At 35.1% G+C, this 22,182-nt stretch overlaps 3 protein-coding genes across 3 annotated transcripts; all 3 read left to right on the plus strand.

The window, feature by feature from the left end:
- The first annotated feature begins 300 nt into the window (after positions 1 to 300).
- rab33a (RAB33A, member RAS oncogene family) lies at positions 301 to 4,062 on the plus strand. Its single transcript, XM_051127762.1, has 2 exons — positions 301 to 803; positions 1,604 to 4,062. Exons 1-2 carry the CDS (start codon positions 540 to 542, stop codon positions 2,048 to 2,050), a joined length of 711 nt encoding a protein of 236 aa, XP_050983719.1. The 5' UTR covers positions 301 to 539; the 3' UTR covers positions 2,051 to 4,062.
- A 786-nt stretch (positions 4,063 to 4,848) lies between these two features.
- On the plus strand, positions 4,849 to 11,695 carry selenot2 (selenoprotein T, 2). Its single transcript, XM_051127763.1, has 6 exons — positions 4,849 to 5,159; positions 5,874 to 5,984; positions 6,070 to 6,196; positions 6,566 to 6,653; positions 6,889 to 7,035; positions 10,782 to 11,695. Exons 1-5 carry the CDS (start codon positions 4,975 to 4,977, stop codon positions 7,008 to 7,010), a joined length of 633 nt encoding a protein of 210 aa, XP_050983720.1. The 5' UTR covers positions 4,849 to 4,974; the 3' UTR covers positions 7,011 to 7,035; positions 10,782 to 11,695.
- A 1,598-nt stretch (positions 11,696 to 13,293) lies between these two features.
- Positions 13,294 to 20,197, plus strand: rnf4 (ring finger protein 4). Its single transcript, XM_051128363.1, has 8 exons — positions 13,294 to 13,372; positions 13,954 to 14,048; positions 14,201 to 14,327; positions 16,947 to 17,023; positions 17,182 to 17,194; positions 17,479 to 17,602; positions 17,801 to 17,852; positions 18,828 to 20,197. The coding sequence occupies exons 2-8, from the start codon at positions 14,037 to 14,039 to the stop codon at positions 18,975 to 18,977; spliced, it is 555 nt and encodes a 184-aa protein (XP_050984320.1). The 5' UTR covers positions 13,294 to 13,372; positions 13,954 to 14,036; the 3' UTR covers positions 18,978 to 20,197.
- The last annotated feature ends 1,985 nt before the right edge of the window (positions 20,198 to 22,182 follow it).

The following is a 22,182-nucleotide window of genomic DNA, read 5'->3' on the forward strand; positions in this document are numbered from 1 at the left end:
AATCATAGTAAGACATAAATGAAAAAAAAAAAAAAAAAAAAAAAAAAAAAAAGATTTTTAAATGAACTCAAATATTTCTTGTTAACTTCTAATAAAACCAAACTATCTAAACTATTCTGTACACATGGTTATACAGACTTACTGTTAACTTACTGTTTTGTTTGTTTGTTTGTTTTTAATGGGTGTTTATCCTTTTGTACTGCATACTGCACTGCGATAATACTAGCATACAAGTCAACACTGGAGTAAATAAAGACAGAATTTATTTTTGGGTGAACTATCCCTTTAAATTTAGCAAGTGCAACCATGTTGTCACACTTATTCGACACAAAGGTAAAATTTATTGTTCAGCTCCTATTTTTGAACTAGCCTATTTTTCATTGCGTTAGAAGTACTGCATTAGTTGGCATACAGTTGTCAGTCTATGTAAACTCCCTGCATCTGCAAAGGGAGTGGATCTGCCATCCCTTCCCCCATCAACACCACCATCATCACCGCCGGACCAGTGAACACCAGGCTCGGCACATCATTTCACCGTTATGGCAAATGAATTCCCAGAAAACAGAGAAGGAACTGCCAACTCACGTCATGCTAACCTCACGTCGTCTCTAGACCTGAGCACGTCTCTAGATCACAGTGTGCAGACGCGAATTTTTAAAATCATTGTCATCGGGGACTCAAATGTGGGCAAGACCTGTTTAACCTTCCGCTTCACCGGCGGAGCCTTCCCATGTAAGACTGAAGCCACCATCGGCGTGGATTTTAGGGAGAAAGCCGTGGAGATAGAGGGCGAGAAAATAAAGGTGGGATTTATTGTTGAGGTTGGTCTCGTCACGAAGGCCGATATCTCGTTGTATCATGATTGTATTGTGTGTTTCAATGATTGTGTGACAGCAGCATCTCTATAAAGCTCAATGTTTACATTCCGAGTAATCACAATGACTGTTTCCAATTGCATGTTGTATCAAAGGCGTAGTTTCTCATCTCTTAAGACAAATAAACATACATAATGTCGACAGTTTACATTTCATTTGGTCTAGGATGTTCATTACCTGTTCTAAACTAATCATTAGCTGATTCAAACTGTCACTATAAAATGGAAGCTGGTAGACCTCATGACCTGGTCATACCAACATAGGGTGGTCAAACTGAATTTTAAAGCTTATAAGCCATTTAGACCAGCTTAGACCATCTAGATGTCCAATACAGATTTTGTGGTATTGTTCACCAATAATACAAATCACCAATACAAACTAATGTTAAAAAGGAGCATAACATGACATTACATAGATAACACATTAGAGTATGTGTGTTTGTGATTTCACTTATTTCAATTCAGTCAGTTCATGTTGCCCTTTAATATGTAATTTATTAAATCAAACAAAAAAATTGTAATGTTTATTTATATATATTATGAGTAAAATTCAAAGTTAGTAGTAATTTGGATTTAACACCACAACCTGAATAGTTAAAAAACGGCTTTTTAAAGAAATCCAGATTAGATTTATTTATTGTCATTCTAATTGATTTCTTAATGCATCAATAATGCATCATTTAACTTCTCTGCAACCTTAAAATTTGTTGTTTGTCTTGTTTCTAACAGGTACAAGTATGGGACACAGCGGGCCAAGAGCGTTTTCGGAAGAGCATGGTGGAGCACTACTACCGCAATGTGCATGCTGTCGTATTTGTATACGACGTCACAAAAATGGCCTCATTCCAGAACCTAAAGACCTGGATTCAGGAGTGTAACGGGCATGGGGTGTCATCCGCAGTACCTCGTGTTCTGGTGGGTAACAAATGCGACCTAGTTGACCAGATCCAGGTCCCTTCCAACACTGCCCTTAAGTTTGCCGATGCCCATAACATGCTACTGTTTGAAACATCCGCCAAAGATCCCAAGGAGAGCCAGAATGTGGACTCCATTTTCATGTGCCTGGCATGTCGTCTAAAAGCCCAAAAATCCCTGATCTACAGAGACGTGGAGAGAGAAGATGGCCGAGTGAGGCTGACACATCAGCCCGACCCTAAGAGTAACTGCCCGTGTTGAGGACCTTAAACTGTGAAATTATTAACATTGATGATTCACAATGCAAGAATGTGCCTGCAACTAATTTTAGTTACTTTATGACAGCTGCTCCATGAACTGTTTTTTTGGGGGGGGTCCGTGTGCTTATTATATTTCATGTTTTTTTGTTTTTTTTCCCCCCCAAATACACCATCACTAAAAAGGCAAATCCCACTAAACCTGTTAAGAACATGTTCAAGTTGTATATCATCTCAAAATCAAAAGAAAGAAATGATAAATTAGGTTTTTTTCCTGAAAGACAATTATGCTATTTAAGATGCCAGTTTTTGCATTGTGACATTATTTCCATGATAATTAAGCACATTTTCATCATTACTGGAGTTAAAACTAAAATACTTCCTTTAATTTATGCTGATATAATAAATATATATATTACAGAAATAACAATCTAATGACAATCATCTTTTTTAAAAACATCCAAAATCATCAATTGAAAGTAAAACATCCATATTTTGATATTTCTGGTGAGGAAATGTGCTAAATTTCCATAAAAAATAATGTCAAAGTGCAAAAAGTTCTGATGGCCCTACAATGTTTCTTTTTATTTATTAAAAGAAAATGCAAGGTGGACATGTTAACACAAGATTTTACCCATGTGTAACACATATTTTCAGTCCTTCATGCTTAATTCAGGGCACATTTTACCACTTAAAGGTTTGAAGAAACGTGAGATTTGTAGGATTTACAGTTATTTGTTTCTGCCACACATTTGTTTGGATTCATCCATCAGCATAAAATCAAGTCTAGATATCGCTTAGTGAAAAAAGACATAATATCTCCATCGTCACTGGCTTATGGTCTTAATGTTTTAGCCGTCAGAACCTGCACTTGGAATCTAAACCTTCCAGCACTGCATGAGCAGTTACACATGAGTTTCTACAGTGATCATTCAGATGTTTGTATTGCTTAAAACTTATTTTTGCCACCCTTGCAAGTTGTTTGTCATAGCCTTGTGGTTACTCACTAATATTTCTCCCTCACTTACTGCATGGACACATTTGAAACCCTTTAAAATTATGAACTGTTAAAACATATTCTGATGATTAGCATTAAATAGTTAGTGACCCAAATATTAATGTAATCTGATAACAGTCATAATTTACCACATGCTCATATCCATGCACCTTGGGAAAGAGTGTAACCATGTGTGAAGTTTTATGTAGCATCACAGTATTTCACCAGCTTAAGGTGGTTCTTCCAAATGCATAAACACTCAAATATGAACAAAAGCAAGGTTCAAACAGGCTAATGATTGTTACATTTTAATTCAAAAGAACCAGAAAATAGTGATTTTACCTTGACAAAGAATGGCAGTTTGAGTGTTTTTGTGGAAGGGGTTGCTGATGATGTAGAAATGTTGATTATCAAATGAGCGAGTGCAATTTGGTGCCCCTGTGATTGTTTTTGTTTTGTTTTGATTTTGTGTAACCTCTATCCACTGCTTATTTTGTTCTTTCAGTTCTACAGGAGAAGTTGCAGTTTTCTGTGTGGTTTCAAATGCTTTCAGATTCATAAGAGAATTCTCTGGTTTCAACAGTGTTAGCCTTATATCTGCTGAAGAGATTGAAGCCTTATATCTGCTGAAGAGATTGAAGCCTTATGATTTGTCTTGTTTTTGTGCCCTTGCTGTGTGATATGTTATGTTATGTATGTTTGGTTTTAAGCACCAAATTAAATCTCAAATATCCTGAAGCACTGAATCTTTTATTAGCTGAGAAACACTTTAAAACATTAACAGTTATTGGAGTTCATGTTTTAGAGAAACAAAGCATAGATGATTTTTGCACTGAAGAAGTGATTTTCCAATGTTGGTAATTAACATATGGTGAAAACCGTATTGCATTTGTAAAATCCTACTCAACAGAAATTATTCATTGATTTACTTTGTACAGTATTAGCAATACTAATAGAGAGCATGCAACAATAAGCATCCTGCTGTCATAAATAATTCCAATAAACAAAGATGAGTTAAACATGGATTTTTATTTTTATTTTATTGTATTTTATGTAGAAGGCCTAATTTTTCACTGTACTAAATATAAACCAGTGCAAAAAGACATCATAAATCTTACCTAGAGTGCTTATGTAATCAGTTTTATGTAAATACAGGCTGTAGAATATTAGACTGCTACTCAAATTCACAGAACATGCCATAAATTTAAAATAAAATTATAAAAGTGCCAAGGGTTAAGATACACTCTCTGTGTCTGATGAAAATTACAAAACATTTTGTATTTATTGCATTTCAGAAACAATGCTTAAGATATTTGCATATCTATTGATTAATGTGTACTATGAAATATGTTTAAATGTCATATTTTAAAGTTAAACTCAATAATTATGTTTGCTATCTCTAACTGCTTAATAATTTCTTAATATCAAGTATATAAGTAATGTCAAGTAATATAAAATGCTCCAACTCATAATCATGAAAAATCACACAAAAACGTAATCAAACGATAAATTAATATACACATACTCCAAAGGTATACAATAGCGGAGGCTGTTTTTTCCTTTGCATTTGTCTTTTTGCACACTGTGTAATTCATCCGCCTTATAAAATGTTATTGTAAAAATGCATTACAAATACTTTACTTCATCTTTTATTTACAATATGTATTTGTTCTAATCTATTCCTCTGCTGAACACGTGGTGTGCTGGACCAGCAGAAAACCAGAGATGTGTTGCTGACACACGTCACCAGTAGATGTCGCTGTTTTCCACGTTCGCCATCATGACTCAGCGTGGGAGACTTTTATTTTGAAACATATTTGGGCACCTTACCCTGTTTCACTTGTTTCGTGTTTTACTTGTTCGGCGGCGGAGGCAACGGTAGCAGAAGAAGGATTGTGAGTGCGGTTCTGTCGCTGTGGACGGGGCCGGAGATGGCGGAGTACAGTCAGACGGGTATATTAACGGCTCTGCTGCTGTTTACTGTGGTAACCGTGAGGGACATTTATGTGGGCCGCAGCAGCATGACTCAACAGGACAGCACTGGACCCGACATGCACACACCGAGACAGAACAAACACGCATTCTACACGGGTCCGGTTCTCAAGTTCCAATATTGGTGAGAAACTCCATAGACGCTAATGTTATTCAATGTTTATACTGTCTGTTTAAAGCCCACATTGGATGCTAAGCTAATACGGCTAACGTAGCATGCCTTAGTGTTTAAAAATAATTCATATTAGTAGATAAATATACATCAAAATTAGTATATCGCTTATAATAAATTTATGTGTATTATAAATGAAATTAATTGATTTTATTTATTTTTTTGTCATGATGAATGTCAAATATCGCCTCAATTTACCTCACTGGACCTTGTTAATGTATTCATAAGACATCCTTTTTTTTTTTTTTTTTTTTTTTTTTGAACAGCGCATTCATCCTTATTTATGTTGATAATTAACATATTTGCTACGAAAATTGCTCAAGTTGCCATGCATTCATGTGTCTAATTCAGATATGTTGAATTGAGCAGATTTTTGTAAATCTGCTTAAACATCGAATGAGATTATATTGCCCTATGGAACACAACATATTCGAAAACAATAGGAAAGAGCAACTTAGAAGTAAAAATTTAAACTTTGACTGAATATTTTACAGTTTTCTCTTTCCTGAATTAATAAATCTAGATGTGTGGTTTAATGTTATCGAAGAATATTAGGTAATAATCTTAATCAATACTGTGCACCAGTGTCTTTCAGAAAAAGTGCCTTTTAGGGTGAGTTAGTTTAATACCAACATGTGTTTGTGGATTTCATATGTTTGTTTCCAGTATATCCTGAGGGTACAGTAAGGTGTTCCAGGAGTACTCCCGGTCCATCAGCCAGCTGTACCCGGACATCCGAATTGAGGGAGAGAATTACCCTCCCAAACCCATCAACAAGTGAGTGTGTCTTTCCAGATGTTATGGAATTGGCCCTCTGTCAGACAGCGGTTTTGTCCTGACTTTAACATGTCTTCCTCTGCAGATACGTTGGAAATTTCATCTCCTACTTCAAACTGCTTGCCATCGCCTTGATTGTGACTGGACAAAATCCTTTCCAAATGTTTGGAATGGACACTCCTAGAATATGGTCCTGGGGACAAGAGAATAAGGTAATGTTGTTCAAGAAGTGCTTGGACTCTAACCTGATTTTATAGCGGAGTTTAGGCTGATAAGCTTATACTGTGAGTGTGTCATAGTTTAACTGACGCTAGTCCTGTTTTGAGAATGAGTAGCATTTCACAGCTATAACTGCGTCATTGAGTGTGAAGGGCATGCCTGGAATTGGTGGAATGTGTATGGTGACGTAGCGTTTGTAAATGCGTGTTGAAGTAAAATCAAAGTTGACTCTGTTTGATTGTGATGATTTTTGCCTATTTTACAACATGTATACATAAATAACTGCCTTTTGTCCACTCTCTGCATGTTGTTTTTAATAACCTGGAAGAAAGTTTCTCATATTTGATGGGTCTGTTTTGCAGATTTTCTCCTGCCTCATGGCATTCTTCCTTAGTAACATGTTGGAGACCCATTTCCTCTCGACAGGGGCTTTTGAGATTTCATTGAATGGTAATGTCATTTGAATCACCGCTACACTTGGAAAAAAATTAAAATAAAATGTGTGTGTGTGTATATATATATATATATATATATATATATATATATGTATATATGTATATATATATATATATATATATATATATATATATATGTATATATATATATATATGTATATATGTATATATGAAACTGTGTGAACCACATATGTATGTGAAAGAAGCAGCACTATTTCTTTCTGTTTTAGATGTACCAATTTGGTCCAAGTTGCAATCAGGATATGTGCCCAACATTCAGGAACTTTTCCAGATCTTGGATAACCACCTTAAAATGAATCAGGTCGACAAGATGAACTTTCCCTCACCGTAGAGCTGTTGTTTTTGCCAAGAGACAGGTGAGTGGTAAAACCTGTACAGTGACGTCAGCATGTATGTCACAGCATGTACAAACATAGCAGGTGTTTAACAATAACGTTGTTGCTGTTTTCAGTGCAGGTTTGTCGTTAGGCTTAGAGGCTATTTGCGAGTCTTGGTTCTGTTGCTAAAATTGTATTTCAATATAAAATAGGCTACCCTAAATTGTATTAATTTGATTGAAAATTCAGTAAAAAAGGTAACGTTGTGAAATACACAGACCAAAATTATAAATGCAACACTTTTGTTGTTTGCCCCCATTTTTCATGAGCTGAACTCAAAGATCTAAGACTTTTTCTATGTACACAAATTATTTCTCTTAAAAATATTGTTCACAAATCTGTGTTAGTGAGCACTTCTCTTTTGCCAAGATAATCCATCCACTTCACAGGTGTGCCATATTAAGATGCTGATTAGACAGCATGATTATTGCACAGGTGTGCCTTAGGCTGGCCACAGTAAAAGGCCACTCTAAAATGTGCAGTTTTGTCACACAGCACAATGCCACAGATTTCTCAAGTTTTGAGGGAGTGTGCAGTTGGCATGCTGACTGCCGGAATATCCACCAGAGCTGTTGTCTGTGAATTGAATGTTCATTTCTCTATCATAAGCCATCTCCAAAGGCGTTTCAGAGAATTTGGCAGTACATCCAACTGGCCTCACAACTGCAGACCACGTGTAACCAGCCCAGGACCTCCACATCTAGCATCATCACCTCCAATATAGTCTACAACTATATAGACCAGCAACCCAGACGGTTTGCATAACCAAAGAATTTCTGCACAAACTATCAGAAACCGTCTCAGGGAAGCTCATCTGCATGCTCGTCATCCTCATCGGGGTCTCGACCTGACTGCAGTTCGTCATCGTAACCGACTTGAGTGGGCAAATGCTTACATTTGATGGCGACTGGCACTTTGGAGAGGTGTTCTCTTCACGGATGAATCCTGGTTTTCACTGAACAAATGGCAGACAGCGTGTATGGCGTCGTGTGGGTGAGCAGTTTGCTGATGTTAACGTTGTGGATTGAGTGGCCCATGGTGGCGGTGGGGTTATGGTATGGGCAGGCGTATGTTATGGACAACGAACACAGGTGCATTTTACTGATGGCATTTTGAATGTACAGAGATACCGTGACCAGATCCTGAGGCCCATTGTTGTGCCATTCATCCACAACCATCACCTCAAGATGCAGCATGATAATGCACGGCCCCATGTTGCAAGGATCTGTACACAATTCCTGGAAGCTGAAAACATCCCAGTTCTTGCATGGCCAGCATACTCACCGGACATGTCACCCATTGAGAGGGTTTGGGATGCTCTGGATCGGCGTATTCGACAGCGTGTTGCAGTTCCTGTCAATATCCAACAACTTCCCACAGCCATTAAAGAGGAGTGGACCAACATTCCACAGGCCACAATCAACAACCTGATCAACTCTATGCGAAGGAGATGTGTTGCACTGTGTGAGGCAAATGGTTGTCACACCAGATACTGACTAGTTTTTCGGACCCCCCCGGACACCCCCAATACAATGTGTAAAACTGCACATTTTACAGTGGCCTTCTATTGGCCAGCCTAAGGCACCCCTGTGCAATAATCATGCTGTCTAATCAGCATCTTGATATGCCACACCTGTGAGGTGGATGGATTATCTCAGCAAAGGAGAAGTGCTCACTAACACAGATTTAGACAGATTTGTGAACAATATTTTGAGAGAAATAGGCCTTTTGTGTACATAGAAAAAGTCTTTTATCTTTGAGTTCAGCTCATGAAAAATGGGGGCAAAAACAAAAGTGTTGCGTTTATAATTTTGGTCAGTGTATTAATAAAATTTAAGGTAATTTTAGAATTAAAACATTTATATAACTTTGGCAAAGCTGAATGATCCTTCAGAATCATTCTAATATGCTTATTTGGTGACCAATAAATTTTTTTTATTTTCCATGTTAAAATTTTAAAAAGCTTAATATTTTTGTGGAAACTGTATGTATGTATGTATGTATGTATGTATTTGTATTTCAAAATTATTTGAACATAAAGTTCAAAAGAGTAGCATTCATTTGAAATATCATTTTTTTGTAACATTATAATTGTCTTTACTTTTACTTGTGATCAATTTATGGCATCCTTACTGAATAAAAATATGAATTTATTTCATATCTTATATAATCTTACTGACCTCAAACTTTTGACAGCAACATGCATTAAGGAATAGTTCACCCCAAAAGGAAAGTTCAGTCATTTTCTCACCTTCAGGTTGTTCCAAACAGGTATAATTTTCTTTCTTTTGTTAAACACAAAAGAAGTTCTTTTGAAGAATGTGGGTAACCAGACACTTTCTGGTCATCACTGACTTGGGGACCAGCAACTGTTTGGTTGCTAAATTATGACTATTTTTCATTTTTGGGTGAACTATCCTTTTAACAAACTAGACAGATAGTCTTAGTCTTATTTAATGCCAACTTTAAGAAAAGTTCAGTCTAGTTCGTGTTCTTTTCAGTATGGACGTTAGGATTGTGACGGTGAGGAAATTTTCCCACCAGTTAATCTAGTGGTTCTCAACTCCAGTCCTCCAGGCCCACTGCTCTGCACATTTTGTATTTTTCTGAGTCTGACACACTCAGTTCAGTTTGTGGATTTTTCTCCTAACGAGCTGATGATCTGAATCAGGTGCGTTAAATGAGGGAGACATACAAAATGTGCACAGCAGTAGTAGTGTGACAATAACGATATCACTGTGGGTGGTTGAGGTTCTTGGTTGATTTTCCTCACTTTCTATCACTTTTAAATAGCTTAAAAGTGGCATGCGCATTTTACTTTCACTTCAAATTAGCGGCAAATCAGCATAAAGCAATTGTTCATTTTTAAGTTGGTTTGAATTTTCCCTCTTTTCCTCACTTTCCTTCCGCTTTTAAATAGCTTAAAAGTGGCGTGCACATTTTACTTTCCCTTTCAAAATTCGGCGTCAATTGCTTGAATGCAATTTAAGCGACAACGAAATACAACGTCAAACTCGCATAGCCTATACATAAATTATATAATTATTATTAACAAAATGAATAAAAATACACCACCCTATAGGCTTTGCCTAATCTGTGATGCAACTGGCTTTCGGCACAATGCATTGAGCAGCCGCATTCAGTTTTTAACTGTCTGTCTGTTCTCTTACTAAACTAAATGATTTTTATTACTTTGTGCAAGTGACAAATACCGGTGTTGCGGCATCCCTGTCATCACCGTCTGTTGCAGCAAGCCTAATGGACGTCACTGAAATGAATAATAATTTGCTGTTCATTAAGTAATAACACTGACTGATTCAGTGAGTTCATTCAGTGAAAGACTGGTACAATTCAGAAAATTATTATTGAGTCTCAGGGAAAGACCTAGTTTAGAGTAATTTGCTCATGATTTGAATTAAACAGCTCATGTTTGGTTTTGGTTATGTTTTATTTTTTCCTTGGCCATGGAGATTCAGCAGTGGCAGCATGGAAAAGAGTTGCAGGAAGTACTGCCCAGATTTTTGCACATGTATCATTTTCAAGTAAAAAGGCAAACAAAAAATAAATAAATAAATATTTGTCTTGTCTTCTGTCTCTTCAATAATTCAATGTCTATGTACTTCAATAAAAACTACTTAAAAAATGCTTTTGTCACTACCGCTGTGTCGACCAACATGCATAATTCAATACAACAGCAGCATTAAGTGTCGTAATGTCCTCTGCAGGTCGCCGGAGCTGTTTCTCTGGTCAGCGGGACTGTGGACTGTGCCATAATGAAGGCCTGTGCTGCAAACAGCATGCTGTAAGCACAGGCTTGATGCTCGGCCACCACACACACTCTTTCTGCCCAGCGACACACACCTTTGGATCGACTACATCTCTTCAGAGCATAAAAACTACATGCATTCATAGTATGAATGTCACGTGTGAGATAAAGGCACTACAATTAGTTTTATCCTGAAGCTTGTAACAAACTCCGTTTGTAACAAGTGCTTTCATCTGAAATTGAATGGAATGTTCCATCTTTCTCAAGGGCAACTGTGATGTTTTCTTAACATAGATGTCTTTAAATGACCTTTAACATAATTATTTGTTTGCACTGGTGTAGACTGTACTGTACTCGGGGTATTGGACTTTTTTTAATTAGTGGGAATGTGTGCATACTGCGAAAACATGCAGTTTTGTTAGTGAGCTAGAGCTTTTTTTAATGCTTGAAACTGTACCTTTTTTTGTCCTGTTTGTGACAGGTTTGCAGGTTATATTCATAAGTACAGCATGTGCTTGTGGAGGGTATTAAAGCCAGATCTTCCTCTCTTCTGCTTAAACTTTAACTGTATACATTAGCACTGCCAGAGTAATCTGTGGAATCAGTGTAATTTTTTAGATTGTTGCAGTCATCTTGATGGTGTGATTGAGTGTTGCATATCAGAAGATGTGAATGGAATTTTCAAAGACTCCCTCTATTTTTCCAGCTCTCTCCATATTGATGTAAGCAATGTACCCCTTATATTTTAGTGTACCTCTCTGTGGTTGGTAACAAAAGTGATACTAATAGTTGGGATTAAGTTGCATTGAGAGAGGAAGTTTTACTCTATTTCACAGTGATGTAAAATAAAGATTAAAATATTTAAAAACCTTATGATTGTGGATTTTAATCTATTTTTATGTCATTGAGATTTACAACAAGATTGTTAATTGTCTGTTTTTCTTTTTGTATGTGTGTGTGAGTGTGTTTCATTGTACTCCACTCTCTCTGGTTTTGTGCATGACTTACTGGTTTATTCTGAGCAATTGATTATGGTTCTCTTCTATTTATATTTCTTCTTTTTGTGATTTTAGGACTTTTTACTGATCCTATTAATTTATGAGCACAACTCTATCATGAAACTAAACCTTAGGGTTTATTATCTACCATACACAAAGCTAATCTTAATGTAAGGGTCATAGTCATTTATCATATCCTAAATATCTAAACTTTAAAAGCAAAGGGGACGAAACATGATATGAACATTCAAAAAAAAAAAAAAAGTCCCCGCAAAAATGGCAATATCTGAAATATTTGTCCTTGTAGGGATATTTTTGATCCCCATACAAGATAAAGTTTCTGGACAATCTAAAAAGGCAGAAAGTTTACTGTAGAGGGTAGGTTTAGGTCTTCCTAAAACGTGGAAAACGAACGTGTGTGTGTGCTAAAAACAGAAAACTGATGTACAGCTACTTTTCCACGACTGTGTAAGACTGTTTCCAGAAAAAAAGTCTGTAGCTGAGGAACACACTACATGTATTAACTCATGTTATGAAGATATCTTTCAGTTTTGAATTGGGCTTTTGTCTAATTTCATCCTACTGTAGGTCACATGACATCAGGCTAATATAAGTGAGCTATTATTTGTGAAAGAAGAACACAGAATATTACATACAATTTATAGTATCTCTGCTTTTCTGTTGCACTGTCCACATTTTCCCTATAATTACAGTCTTAGTCAAGAATTTGAATATAAAAACCGATTCCATTTCCTAATTATGTGCATCTTCACTGCTACTCTTTTTTTAATAGACTGTTTTTTTTTAATCTTCTACATGCCACAGACCCCCAAATATATTCATCCTTGTGCATAGAACCCCCAACCTAAAATTCAAAAAGCATAGTTTCTTGTTCAAAGAAACCATTTACCCTGTGAAAAATTTATATTATTAAATATGTCTAAAATATTGTTTGGAAAGTTTTAGGATTCATGTATATTATTATCAGATTTTTTTCCTACTCAAAGTATGGTACTGTTAGATGAATTTATATATTTTAATCACATTTTTTTAATCTATTTATTTAATCCTATTTTTAAAGTTATTTATTGATTACATTTACATTTTTATACTGTTTTCCTCATAACTGGTTGCTTTTCCACAGACCACCTAGCACCCTTGTGCCCCCCCACGTCCATATAATATTTAATGATGGAAAATATTAACATTCTTACAAAATGATATATGGAAACAATATTTTTTTCTTATTTATGTGTGATATTGCAAAATCTTTTTTAATAAAGATATGGGAAATTAAATGAAGAAATGAAACTTAAATACAGATGTAAAAAAAAATTGTCCATTTAACCTATATCGATATTTTCCTCATTAATATTCTGTCCATCTTAGATGCTTGTGGTTTGTGATATGTTGTAATGTGATGGTGATTATGAAAGTACATACATACGTACGTACATACAGCCCCACAGGTGGCGCTGTGTTCAGAATTGTGTGTCTTGTTCTACTGTATTTGTGCTGTGATTCTAAAAGGCTGACTGTTGGACAGTGCTGAGTATGTTAGCGGCTATTTTATAAAATTGACGATAATGTTGATTTAATACGTAATAATTTTATATTAAATGTTATATACTAATGTGTTAACTATTAATTTCATCCAAAGGACATTTCTGGGGCACTTAAAATCAAGCTAGCTGTCAGCTAACAATAAACAGACCTGTTAGCTTGTTAGCAAACTAGATGCCATTTAAAACACTTTGACAGTTTCTTTAATGAATTCTTAACCAGTATTATTATAGTTAATAAAATAACAAAACGCGCTCGAGCGCAAATATCAATGCTTATTGTACGGTTTTCTAGGAATGACATATGTTAATAAGTCTTGTTGACTAAATGCTGAGATATGTTAGCTCGCTCATTTGTTTGTTTACAATGTTTGACACAAGGGTTTTTAACTTGTGAGAAAATATCCACACTTTATTTAAAACGAATGCTCGTATCGCCAGAACTAAACAACGCAGGTTATCTTTAGATTGAAAGACTTATTTGGAGTTGTCTTGCATTGTAAACTGTTAGTCGATCGTGTTCATAAATACAGTTTGTTTATTATAATATGACTAATTTGTGTTTTAACAGTTATTATTGGTATAAAGGAATTTTCTGGTGGCTAAGTAATATTTGAAGGCATATTGGAGCAACAGTGATCAACACAAGTCGACATGAGTACTACGGTGAGTAGGACTGACCACGTGATCATTCACGTGATTAGTACTGATTAAATTTAAACTATTGCAGCTTGTTGTACTGCAGTTTCCCTGCTGCTGAACATTAATGTTACTACAGCACCCATACTATGGTAACCACTTGTGTTTCCTGTTTTTAGACACAGAGGAAAAGACGAACATCATCTGCTACATGTTCCCGCCGTGGAAACAGCAAGAGAAACCGGACCCAGATGTCTCAAACAGCGATGGAGACCATTGATGTGCTAGAAAGTGACAGAACCAACAGTGAGTCTAATACTTTTGTTTTACCAGGTGTTTCCTTTACCTTTGATTGATGTAAGATCAAATTATTTCATAGCCACAAAAACAACATGAAGTGGTTTAGCGCAAGACCCTTTAAACAGAATAATCAGGTTTAGGAAAATCTGTGAACTATGAACAAGCAGTTTGCAAGCAGTGAACATCACAGTTTATAGGAGGGTTGGGCAACATTCAGACTTTCGATTTTCCCTTTCAATTTGTGAGCTCAATTTTTGTGTGCAACGCTCAGGCTCCAGAATTAGAAATCCATTCATTTTTTGTACAGCAGAACTGATGGTTAAAGACAGACAAAATGTGAGCTACAAGGTTGTTAATCTCTTAGGATTTCTGCGGGTCTTAAAAAGGTCTTAAAAATTGTTAATTTGCCCTTTCACAAATGATAGCCTTAAAAGGTCTTAAATTAGAGCAGAAATCTTCATCAAGTTATGGTATTAAAAAGTTGCATGTGCTGCAAAAACATTAAAGGAGCACTCCACTTCCAGAACAACAATTTCACTAATACCTAATCACTATTACCTCCTCAAAAATAACTGGTCTTTCTACTCTTAATTTATCAGCCCTTATTAATACTGTCATCATTCGTAGGGCAAACACTATAATAAAAAACCCTAGCCATCCTCTTAATCCATGTTTTACTCTTCTTCCATCAGGCTGCAGATACAAACAGTTACTCTATAAAAAAGCATGCTTTGGGAAAAGTTTTGTACCCTCTGCCATTAGAATGCTGAATTCACAGAAACCAGGAAGTGTGTAAATTAAAGTTATGTTCTGCTGGTGTTATTATCTCCTGGGTAATACTGCTGATGTGCTTTTAGTGCAGGATATGTGTATCATGTATGCTAACTTTGTTGTTGTGTAAATGTGTGTATATTTGTATTTGATGAAAATAGGTGTGTATTATTGTATTTTTGAAATGTGTGCACTACAGCTTGGGTACAGTCTGTCTGTGAAAGCAAATTTCCTCATGTGAGGACAATAAATTATAAATCTAAATCTGAATCAATTTACAAATAATTTACTCACCCTCTTGTCATCCACGATGTTCATTTCTTCAGTCATAAAGAAATAGTTTTTTGAGGTAAACATTTTTGCATTTTTTCCCATATAATGGATTGATATGGTGCCCCGAATTTGAACTTCCAAAATGCAGTTTAAATGCAGCTTCAAACGATCCCAAATGCGGTTGTAAACATTTTATATTTTTATTATTTTGTAATAAAAATAATTCAATTTATGTGCTTTTTAATGCCAAAGATGCTCTTCTTGTCTTATTTTGCCTGGACTGTTTTTGTTCCTATTCATGACAGTTAGAGTATGTTGAAAAACTCAACTTCAAAGTCGTCCTATATCGCTGTTTTACTACGGTCAGAGTTTTCGACGTACCCTAACTGTCATGAGTCACACAGAGTTCAAGGACTGCAAGGCAAGATGAGCGTTTGAGAATAAAACGTGTTTAAATTGTATTTTTTTTCATGTAAATAACCAATCATTTCGCTAGATAAGACCCTTTTTCCTCGCCTGGGATTGTTTACAACCGCATTTGGGATCGTTTGAAGCTGCATTTAAACTGCATTTTGGAAGTTCAAAATCTGATAAGACCATTTTCAGTCCATTATATGAAGAAAAAGCTGAAAACTGTTTTTTGAAGTCAAAAATCATAATTTCTTTTATGACTCGAAAAAAAAGCAGAAATGAAAAAAAACATACATGAACATCTTGGATGACAAGGGGGGTGGGTACATTATATGTGAATCTTTGTTTTGGAAGTGGACTTCTCCTTTAATATCTTCCCCTTTTTTTTTTTTTTTTTTTTTTTCTCCCCTTGTTTTCCGGGATTAATATCTAAACATCCTTAAATTAGCATACATTTACTTGACATGTAAAAAGAAGATATGAACTTGAAGTCTTGTGTTCTGAACAAAACTGAGTTCATGTTTAAAACAAACAGTTATCTTTCATTTGCCAGTGAATGTATCTTGATGTAAGAATCTTTTGATATTTGCCCTGGAAAGCAAGAAAAAAAGTTATTTCTATGTTCCAGTGTTTGAAAGCAGAGTGATTTCTTTATGTAAAATGAACTAAAAAGAAATTAAAAACTGTTGGAAGCTGTATTTTGATACTGCTAATACAACTTTTTATGTGGTTCCTAGACATATAGAGATGCATATAGAGAACGTATTGAGAAATATGGAGTTGCCTTCAGTTTGTTTAAATTTTCCTTGCTGTGCCTGAGAAAGGTGTTTTTAGGTTTTTAGATCAGTTTATTTTTTGTAATGCTCTGTGTAGTTCTTTCCTTCAGTAAAGCTGCTATGTTCATATTCTTGAACATTTATTTGTTTGTATTTATAACATTAAATATACATTTTTGCAGGTGGCATTTCAAATATTATCATCTAATATTTCTGGTAATGCTCAATGTGTGTTAATAAATTTTGTATTATGCATTTTCTAATGATTGTCATTAGATTTGAATTTAGTTTTAAATCTTCACTACAATTCTGTGTCCTTTTTCGAACTTCTGTTGGAATATGAACTGGAGTTTAAAATAAATGCTAACGTTTCTCTTACACTGTCTTGTCAAAGGTGAAGATGTGGTAGATTTAACATGTGAAGGATCTGAACCTGCGGTTGTTGACCTCACCAATAATGATTCTATTGTGGTGAGTCTTGAACTTGTACTGAACTTTTGTACTATAGTAAAGTTTTGACTAAAGCATGTGCCTTCTATTTTTGGGTTGTTGATGGTATTAAGGCGATTTTTAATTATTTCTGTTTGTTTTGTGTCTCACCATTCTCGCATCGTTCCCCTGGGATAAAGGTTGTGGAAGATGGTAATGTATCATTCTGTTTTTCTTTTGTTGATGTAATCAAACTGTTCATTTGTGAGTCACTTTACATAAATGTAGATGTTGTGAAATTTGATTTAAAACTAGAATAGATTAAAAAAAAAAAACCTCTGCCACTACAATAACTATTCTGTAAAGTGGCACAGTGAAATACTTTTTTTTTTTTTTTTTTTTTTTTTTTTTTTTTAACTTAAGATTCTTGTATCAGAAATGTCATAACTGTGTCTTTGTCTTAGTAAACTACATTTAAATTCATGTTTGTGTTGCAGGTGTGCAAAGCAGACGCGGACAGGGTACAGAGAGTTATGTATTGAGCAGTGATGAAGAGGAAGAGTCCAGTCTTAGACTCAGTCCAGGTTTACTGTCCTCTTTACATGCCAGCTCACGGGCCAGGTACACACACTTCATCCATTATCACACAGGTTACATTGGCCTATATAAAATGAATATAATCTTCATCCTTGTATGCAAATTTTGTGGATACAGCTTTGTGAAGTTTTGCATTTGAAAGTTAATATGCACTACAAGATGTATTTACACTCAGGCTGTTTTTCGTCATCTCGTGTTGATTTGTTTTTGTGCTGTCTGTAGGTCTACGCCAGGGGCAGTTAGCTGTCCTGTTTGCATGGATGCTTATTCAGAGGTAAGTTGTTTAATGTGCAACTAGTTAATTTATATAGTTCACACCAAAATTAAGTTTGTCATCATTTACTCACCCTCATGTCATTCTTAATACTTGAGAACTTTTTGAAGCTTGAATGTTTTGGTCATATGCACGTTGGAGGGACAGAAATCTCTCAGGATTCATTAAAAATCTTAATTAGTGCTTCGAAGATGAACAAAAGTGGGTTTATGGGTTTGGAAAAACATGAGGGTTAGTAAATATTGACGAAGTTCATTTTAAGTAAACTCTCCCTTTAAATTCACCGTAAATGAACATTGTGTCATCATATACTCACGCTCATGTTCTTTTGTGGAACTTTTTAACGAATGTTAATGCTGCTCTTTCCATCCTTTTTGGAGCTTTAAATAGGGCCATTTTTACAGGACACGTCCTGACCAGGATTTCTGTATTTACTTTTGATTTCCTGTTTACATACCTGCTGATGGTAATGATCGAAAAGAAGTTTGACTAGTAACGTGCAGACATTGTACATAATCGACCAATTGTGGCATGTGAGAAAGTGAGCTTAGTGAGTTCATGGTCAAAACGATGCAAATATGCGTACATATTGGATGTGTTCAATCGACTTGAAGCACGCTGCACAGACTGATTATTGTATGACATCAAAGTACTCCGATTCGAAAGCACAAGGAGCTGTCTGTTCTCTATAGCTCTCACGGATGTCATACAACAATCGGTCTCCCAAGTCTTGGATATTTTAGGCAATATAGAAATCCTGGCCAGGACATGTCTCATAAAAATGGCATGTATGATCACCTTAGCTTTAAAGCTCTTGGTCATTGTTTATTTTTATGCCATGGGAAAGAGCAAAGAAAGACATAAGAGTGAGATTGAAATTAACAAATTAATTGGGCTGTAATTATGTCTTTTAGTCTAAAATATAATGTGTTTTTGTTGGTTAATTGAAATGTATGGCTTTGATCCCATTTTCAGATCATCGATAGTGGTCGGCTCATGGTCTCCACAAAGTGCGGCCACCTTTTCTGCAGTCAGTGCATCCGCGACTCTCTCAGCAGAGCTCACAGCTGCCCGACATGTAGAAAGAAACTCACACACAAACAGTATCACCCAATATATATCTAATGGTAAAATGAGCAACTCCCTGAAATCAGCTGTATGCATCTCAAAAAGTTCTGTAGTACACTCTCATGAAACAACTTCACAGCTCCATGTTTTCACTGGCTGTTTCATATTTTACACATGAATGCCTAGATGATATTTGGCATCATTCTGACATGTGGGATTCTGTTGGAATTAAAAGGGCACTTAGTCCAGGATTAATAATTTTTAAATAGTGAATATATATGTATATACACTGTTTTGAAGTGAAGGAGTTTTGGGAATATATCCTGACATTGAGTAGTCTGGGTTTAAGGTCTTGGCTGCTATATTAATATTTTCATTTTATTTTTGTCTACTGTCCAGTTTGTAGTATTGAATAACGTCGTTAGGGTCCAGTTCAAATGGAAAAAAAGAATGACCAACTGTCACAAGTAGGATCTTGAAATGTTAGTTTAGTCTTGAACAAAATAGCTCTCCGCTGTGGTGGTCTCTATTCTTGTTTAGTGAAATTTGTCAGTGAAATTTGTGAGCCTGTAATGATAGTTTGGGGCGCATCGCTTTCATCTGGTGGACAACTTTTAGGTCACCCTCTCCCTGTACCTGCTCTCATTTGTTTGTATAGTCTTAGTACCAGCCTTGTTAGCTTTAACTGTCACTCATGGTTAACTTGTTTTCATTCATTGACTGTTTAGTTGATCGGATTTAATATTCAGACTCTTATTTTGTCATCAAGCATGTTGTTGCAATCAGATGCGTTTTTGAGGGAACAACGGATGCTGACTATGTAAATGTGCTTTTGTCTCTAGCACTTTTAAAGACATCTTCATCTGATCATTCACTCAGTGGTCAGAAAATAGTAAATACTTCTTGAATGGTTAGCAGAGGTTGACTGGAGGACTAAAGGTAACAAGGCTTGTTTGCAAACTATACATGTTAAATGTTAATATTTGTATATACTTTAATGTGTAAAAGACCTGTAAGTTAAGAGGCGTTAGTAATGTAAAGACCATAACATTTATTTCAATAAACATTTTGATCACTTATTAGTTACTTTGTTTCATGGGATTTAAGATGTTTTTGGGAAGTACTGGACATCCATACTCCAACACAACCATTTTTATTCTGGGGAGCTAACGGGTCAGTATCACTAGAAAGTGGCTTTCAACCCTCATAAAAATTACAAATTTTAGTCTGAATTTCCCATTTGCTTTATGCCATATCATAAATAGCTTAACTCTAAAACATTTTTTTTATTTTTTTTTTTTAGATAATTATGTGCCGTTATTTGAAGCATAAGCCATAAGATATGTCCACCCTGTCATGGACATATATATATTACTGTTTTCTTTAATACTACGTTTTCTTTGCAATATTCAGATGCAGATTCGATTTTCTGAAAGATGATGTCCCTTTCCTGAACAAGGTTATTTGTTTACTTTTTAATTTATAGATACATAAAAGATTTGATGTAAACTATGTGTTTTTAAAGAAACTCATACAATTTGCACATATATTTTTTTCTTATTTGGAGAAAACTGTGATATTTGGATGCAGATTTTTGTTTGTATGTTATTGTCCCCACACCTAGTTATTGAACACGCTGGATTATACAGATTTGATTGAATTGTTATTTAAAATATTATTTTAAAATATCAAGATGACAGGGTGGACCAGCACATGACAGGGTGGACACATAAAGCAGAACACACAAAGCATGACAAAATATGAAAATGAAACATTTATTCAACTTTGAAAAAAAAATCTAATAATCTATAATAATATAATAATAATAAATAATATAATTACATTCTCAATCACATTCATTTTAGTTTTTAGCTATATTAGCTACAAATGAATGCTATGTCCACCCCGTCATGTTTATGTCCACCCTATGAGTCTAAGTGGCTGACAGGGTGGATATTTTGACCTTCAATTAGCATTTTGTATATTTAGTATATTTAAACTTACATGTTTTGAAAATACTGTATTCTAATCACTTCTGGCATATTTTATGCTGACAGGGTGGACATGTTAAGTTTTGGCAAAGCAAGTAAACAAAGTAAGAAAATTTGTCAACTGAAAAGACAGCAACTTACTCACCTCAGCAGTTGAAATTCCGGCCACAAAAAAAATCTGTTGTCCAGATGTCACTAAAGGGGATGGCCTTTTCTTAAAGGGGTGGATTCCCCAATACCACAGGGTGGACAGCCATTCAAGGGACATGGACGAACTCTTCTTTTATCAAATAAAAATATTTTTATTACCAAATGATCAATACGCTCAAATTGAATATTCTCTTATTTAACAAAAAAAAAAAAAAATTCATGGCAAATGAGTTATGTACAGGACACCAAAAGGCACCCTACAGTGATGCTGACCCTACAAATAGGGTATTGCTTATTTTCCAAAAATATGGGAATGAAATAATTTAGTGATTTTACTGTTCCTTGTACCAGTGTTATTTTGTTATGTATTATTGTATTTATTGTTTTGAAATTGCTTTTTCATGTTTTCAGTTTTAATTTTAATTTAAGAAACATTTTCATTTGTTGTTTTGTTTGTTTGTTTGTTTGTTTGTTTGTTTTCTATTTAGGTTTTTCAATTTAATTTTAGTACTTTAGCTTTTTGTTTTATGTCTGTCAGTTTTATTTTAATTAACTTTTTTAGTTATCACTGCCCTGGCAGTTTTTGTCAGTTTGAAAAACCACCATAAGATGGCAGCAGGTGTTCATACATGTAAAGCAATTTTATGAAACGAGGGTTTGAGTGATTCATACTCCCCCAGCTGAGGGCAGTGATGAGCCCTTTTTGAGAGAGCTGTGTTCTAGGATCTTTGCTGCATAGATTCTGTACCCTTCCTTAATCCACAAAAATGTATGTCTTCTTAAACCTTATTTAAATGTGTGCAACGTGAAATGCGTACGCCTTTATGCTGTATAACATTGTCTAATGTACAACATTATATTATATACATTAGATATATATACATAAAATTTACACATTATATATAATGTGTGCTTATTAGCATATTCATATTGCATAAAAGTTTTAAAAACATCACATTTCCAAAATTACATTTCAATACGTACATCATCATACTGATGTGGAGGTAACATGGTCAGGTGTGAGATGTTTTTCCAGCTGTCTCCCTAAACCTGTATTTACCGAGGGCCTCCCATATTAAGACACTTTTAGTATTGTTTGCTGACTTTAGTTGATACTATCG

This window comes from Labeo rohita, chromosome 14, assembly GCF_022985175.1.
Source record: "Labeo rohita strain BAU-BD-2019 chromosome 14, IGBB_LRoh.1.0, whole genome shotgun sequence".
Classification (NCBI taxonomy): Eukaryota; Metazoa; Chordata; class Actinopteri; order Cypriniformes; family Cyprinidae; genus Labeo; species Labeo rohita.